This window comes from Mya arenaria, chromosome 6 (assembly GCF_026914265.1).
Source record: "Mya arenaria isolate MELC-2E11 chromosome 6, ASM2691426v1".
Lineage (NCBI taxonomy): Eukaryota > Metazoa > Mollusca > Bivalvia > Myida > Myidae > Mya > Mya arenaria.
This window is the reverse complement of record NC_069127.1, coordinates 32903001-32907904: the sequence shown is the minus strand read 5'-3', so window position 1 is coordinate 32907904 and position 4904 is coordinate 32903001. Positions and strand designations below refer to the sequence as shown.

Here is a 4904-nt window from a genome sequence, read left to right as displayed (position 1 = left end):
ACTTCCTTCTTGGAAGGACAAACTTCGGATTTCAGTCCTATTTTGTGAGTCCACAAATTCATGTTTGAGTGTTTTAGAAAAAGGACTAAACAAGAACTTACAAAATGAATTTTGTGAATTTGGAAATGTTAACAGTGTTCTTTAAAACTCAGATAGTACATATACGTTGTGTGTTTGTACATCCTGGTATATCATGACTTTTGACCCATTTATAGGTGTATGTTCTTAATGAAGGACATTGCCTGTTGCTATTTTTAAACTTGGTCATGTTTACGGATGCATCACTTTGAAAACCACAAATTCATGCAATAGTGTTTTGGAAAAAAGACGAAACAAGGACTAACAAAATGAATTTTGCGAATATGGAAATGTTAACGGTGTGTTAAAAAAGATAGTGAATTCATATTGTGTATTTTACATCCTTGTATATCATAACTCATGGATAGGTATAATTATGTTCTAAATTAAGCACATAGTTTGTTTCTATTTTTAAACTTCATCATGTTTACGGATGAATAATCTTAAACACTAGCATAACTGTTTTTAAGTATATTTAGTTTAAACATATTTTATTGCATGACGATATATTTACATATTTAATTTATATGATGATGATGATAACAACAAAGAAACAAAAACAGTGAAATGTAACAAAGCTTGCGTTCATATAAAAAGGACATGCAAAACGATTGGGCCACGAGTTTTCCAACATCAGTTACGGCCCTTTCCAAAGAAAAGTATATATAACTGTCATGCAGCACACAGGGAATGAAAGTCATAGCATATTAGACATAGAGTCCGAGTGGTCGACTGTCTCGACTCTCTCGAATACTGGATATAATTTCTATAATGATCTGGTTTACTTTATTAATGTTATTGCTAGAATATGCAGAGAAGACAATTAAAAATATAACAAAAATGCGTTTCAAAATGTGGCTTCGATTTAATGGAAAAGTGAACAACGCATTTTCCGATCTCATACAAATGTTTCAGTGCTGTCACCAGACTGGGGTATGTCGCATTCGCGTTGTTAACCAGGATTTAAACTCATTGCAGTTTAAACGCAATCGCCTTTGGACTGTTTCCTCCTTCCCATGTGTGCCGACGGTAATCTGCATAAAACTTACAGCCAATGGATTATTTTACTCCGGCAACAACGTTGAAGTAGAGTGTTACGAATGCGGGGTCAGGCACAGCTGCTGGCGCATTTACAACCTGCTATATCAAATCATATCACGTCTCCACATAATCCACCAACTGCAATGTTCCACCGATGCATGGGGTGATCATCTTAGAAACACAATTGACTTGTCTCGTTTTACACATGATTTAGTCAGATCGTTTCCAGAATCTGACAATAGAGAAAATTCCACAGGACGCAAGAGAGGTATACTATTAACGATGTAAAAAATATAAAATACTTATTTATTGATGTATTCGACCCTGTAAGTGCTTATTTTCTGTAACAAAAGTCACGTGTTTGAGGGATCGACAATAGCCAGACAAGTTACAGAGATACGGCCTCAAAAGCCATACATCTTAAATCAATAGAAAACTTCAAATTGTAACACCAGACTACCTGTCAGAGGAAGGGATTTTCTATGCAAGAATATGTTTATAACCCAATTGATTAAAAATAATGTGACAAAATGAAATACTTCTTAATATACAGGACAAAATTGCTGTGTTTCTTGTTTAACAGTGATGTTGCTCATACTGTTTTTGTGTGGAACAATAATATTCACCAACCTCCGCGACGGTGCTACATGTTGGATTTTTGCCTATAAGTTTTAATGTTTGCTATGGTAATACATTACTGCTTGCAATTCACAGGGGATACACGAATTTAACAAGTAAAAGTCTTACTGTCTTATAACTTTATGGTCAGTTCATTTAAATAACAAAATAGTTCATTAAAAACGTACTATCCGATACACTGATTTAACTATTTTTTGTTACAGAAGCAGTTGCTAGGTTGAGAGCTGAAAATGAGAAACTTAGAAGAAGTATGACCTGTATAATATGCAAGGAACGTGAAACGGTTGTGCTGTTTCGTCCTTGTAGCCATTTGGTTACATGTGAGAACTGTGCTGCGACATTTGCTAACTGTCCAGTATGTCGGCGGAAAATCGAGGGCTCTATTCGTGTTCGCAGAGCATAATGGACATTGAAAACATCTCATTACATTACCATCATGCCGAATGAAGTTTATCCGTTGTCAAGAACAGGAGACGAATCGTATCAACAGAGCCTGAAGAAATTTAAGATAATAAGAAACCCGAGAGACTACCCTTGTCAGTAATTGAACTGCCGTAGTTTTAGAGATAAAAAATAATTTCAGTTGATGTAAACAGGGCATGTGTACAGCAATAATAAAACATCACCAAATACATCTGTAAATGCATGTAAGAACAAATGTGCACCTTTTGTTGAAACATGGCCAATGCTTATAACTATGTACGGTGTTATATTTGTTTGACGCTTCATCATGAACTCGACTTGGCAAGCTACAGTGACACAATCATAAATATGACATTCATTTTGACATTGTCATAATTGTCGAAAGTATGCTAAAATCAAATATATGTACATACATAGCCTGAGGTTGTTGTTTGTTTTGAAAATTATATTTCATCAACTCGTATTCAAATAAGCGTGAGGAAAGAAAAGTTCTTCGCAATGTTAAGTGTCGCTTCAGAAACCCTTTTTGATGAATCATGATAGCGAAACAGTAGGAAACTTTCGAGCGGGGACAACTGTTTTAGGCCAAAATGATGTGGATCTTAAGACAGTCATCGTGAAAAACATTTAGTAACTAGACTTGTCCTAGTAGTTTCCATAGTATTTTAAACTATTATATTATCGGATTAAACTTCCGCATGTACAACGTGACCTATGAATGATACTTATGAAATTTGTTACACCGGCTTCAGAGGTGTCATTTGTATTGATTTGTATAAATGATGTAAAGTATTGTCAATATGGCTCTAAATTGGTGTTGGTGTATACAATTGTCAAATTCACAATCACCTGAGCCCTCTGATGCTCCCACAAGTCGGCACAACTATATGATACTTTTGCTCTACCTTTGGTGCAAATACTTGAAGCTTAGGAACCAGCGCCCATGATCAAACCAAAGTTAGTCTTCTTCATCCCAGTTTCGTATGAAATTGACGCAGATATAACAGACGCAATCTGCAATCCCGTATATATAAAATCCTTTTTGATTTACTCTGCTCTATGTTGATTTTAACTTTTAATGTTTCTAACATGTTCTACGGAACACGCTAAAAGATAATATGCTCATTATAATATCACGTTCTTGTTAATTTAAGATGTCAAGTTATTATATGGGAGCAGTTTCGTTACGTTATAAATATTCATTTGTTCATGCTCCTTACCGCCTGCTTCTTGGAATCCAGTTAGCCCGGTTAATTATAGTATTCGAAGCATTGTTTGCTATAAATACATTTACGATCATTATGACTAATTCGTCAGGCCGACCACAAGCTGAACATTGTGGTTCGTTTTAGGCCAATTTATAACTGATGTCACCGATTATACTTTTAGACACCCTAGGATTAACGCAAACATAATAATAATAAAATATAAAAACAGATATCATTGGGTATTAAAGAAAATAAAGATGCAAATAATTACTAGTTTAAATATCAAACTGACTTTATTTTACCTTTATGTATTACGTATTGATACAATTCGTTTTCTTACCCATATTTACACCTATTATATCTCAAGAATGTCTTAGGGTCATGCTGATTTTTGTCTAATTTGTCTTTATTAATAACTAAACATCAGAAATCATTTAATGAGAATTTCGTATCAAAATAGCTGATACACATTTTACTGGATTTTCTTTCTTAAATTTCCTAGATTAGCTCTTAGCATTTAAGCTTACAGTAATGAGCTATGTGTTGATTCTCAATGTGAATGTTCATAGGAAGGCTCTTTATTACACTTCAATAGTGTAGTTAACGGCTTACGAAAACAAAACGTCAAACACGTAACCAATTATTTTAAGCAAATATTAATCTAAATAGCTCCAAAGTATATTTATAAAGGTGTGCCACTGGAATACTACATCAAAATATATATTATTTGTATGGGACCGGTATTCATGAAACATTTTCGGTCATTTCTTTACCTAGTCGACTTTAAAGTATTTAATATATTATTAATTTGTTATATCATATGATTAGTGCAATTTTTATTTAGAAAATTACTTATGTTAGGAAATTACTGAAAGTGTTTAATGAATCACGACTCCGTATGGCTGTAAGTACATTGCACGCACCGATGTCAGTTATCGCAAACTAAAGGTGTTTGCTTCTACCAAGTATAGAGTTAAGACGCAACGTGGAACAGTTTTCAAATGGGCGGAAACTGAACTCTCAGCTGATAACAAAGTGACACAATCCATTAATTATAATATTATACCACATTTTTAGTATAAGCGTAATGTAGAATAATTATTTTATAGCATGAAATGTATTTCATCAAAACAACATTGTCATTTAAAGCTTAAATCTGCTATTTAAACGATTTGACATTATTTTAAAAGGGTAATAAATCGTAAGGCTTATCCTCATTCACGGACGTTGAAACCAATGTTCTGACAGCTGACGTAAAGCTTGTAGGTTGATGAAATTTGAAACAACTCAACGAATGTCCAATTTAAGTGACATTTTTGGAACTACAGCTTGAAGAGATGAAGCCGCCAAGGAATCTGCCAATTTGTTTGCTTTTTGATCTCAACGATTATCACTCGCCGTTAGTGTACCATTTCAAATTTGTATCCGTCATTCGTTTCTATTCAAAACAATATTTATTTTTCAGGGTTATGAATAATAAGTATAGGCGGCGATGAAAATGTGGGATCGGTCGTG

The 4904-nt window shown here is 33.9% G+C and overlaps 1 protein-coding gene across 5 annotated transcripts; it reads left to right on the top strand.

The window, feature by feature from the left end:
* On the top strand, positions 1-2586 carry LOC128237431 (baculoviral IAP repeat-containing protein 7-B-like). 5 transcript variants are annotated; one of them, XR_008261605.1, is made up of 3 exons: positions 1-446; positions 1057-1387; positions 1962-2585. XR_008261605.1 is itself a non-coding variant. In XM_052952966.1 (3 exons), the coding sequence occupies exons 1-3, from the start codon at positions 348-350 to the stop codon at positions 2159-2161; spliced, it is 624 nt and encodes a 207-aa protein (XP_052808926.1). In that variant the 5' UTR covers positions 1-347; the 3' UTR covers positions 2162-2585. The 5 variants fall into 5 exon arrangements, 3 of the variants coding, with proteins under 3 accessions (XP_052808926.1, XP_052808927.1, XP_052808925.1); XR_008261604.1 differs by having other exon boundaries at positions 994-1387; XM_052952966.1 differs by having other exon boundaries at positions 1-377; positions 994-1387.
* The last annotated feature ends 2318 nt before the right edge of the window (positions 2587-4904 follow it).

Bases quoted from the DNA above. Each gene is read 5' to 3' on its own strand.
- LOC128237431 (XM_052952965.1), top strand. From the start codon at position 850: ATGATCTGGTTTACTTTATTAATGTTATTGCTAGAATATGCAGAGAAG. The intron at 1,388-1,961 runs GTATACTATTAA...TTTTTGTTACAG, and splicing joins TTCCACAGGACGCAAGAGAG to AAGCAGTTGCTAGGTTGAGA.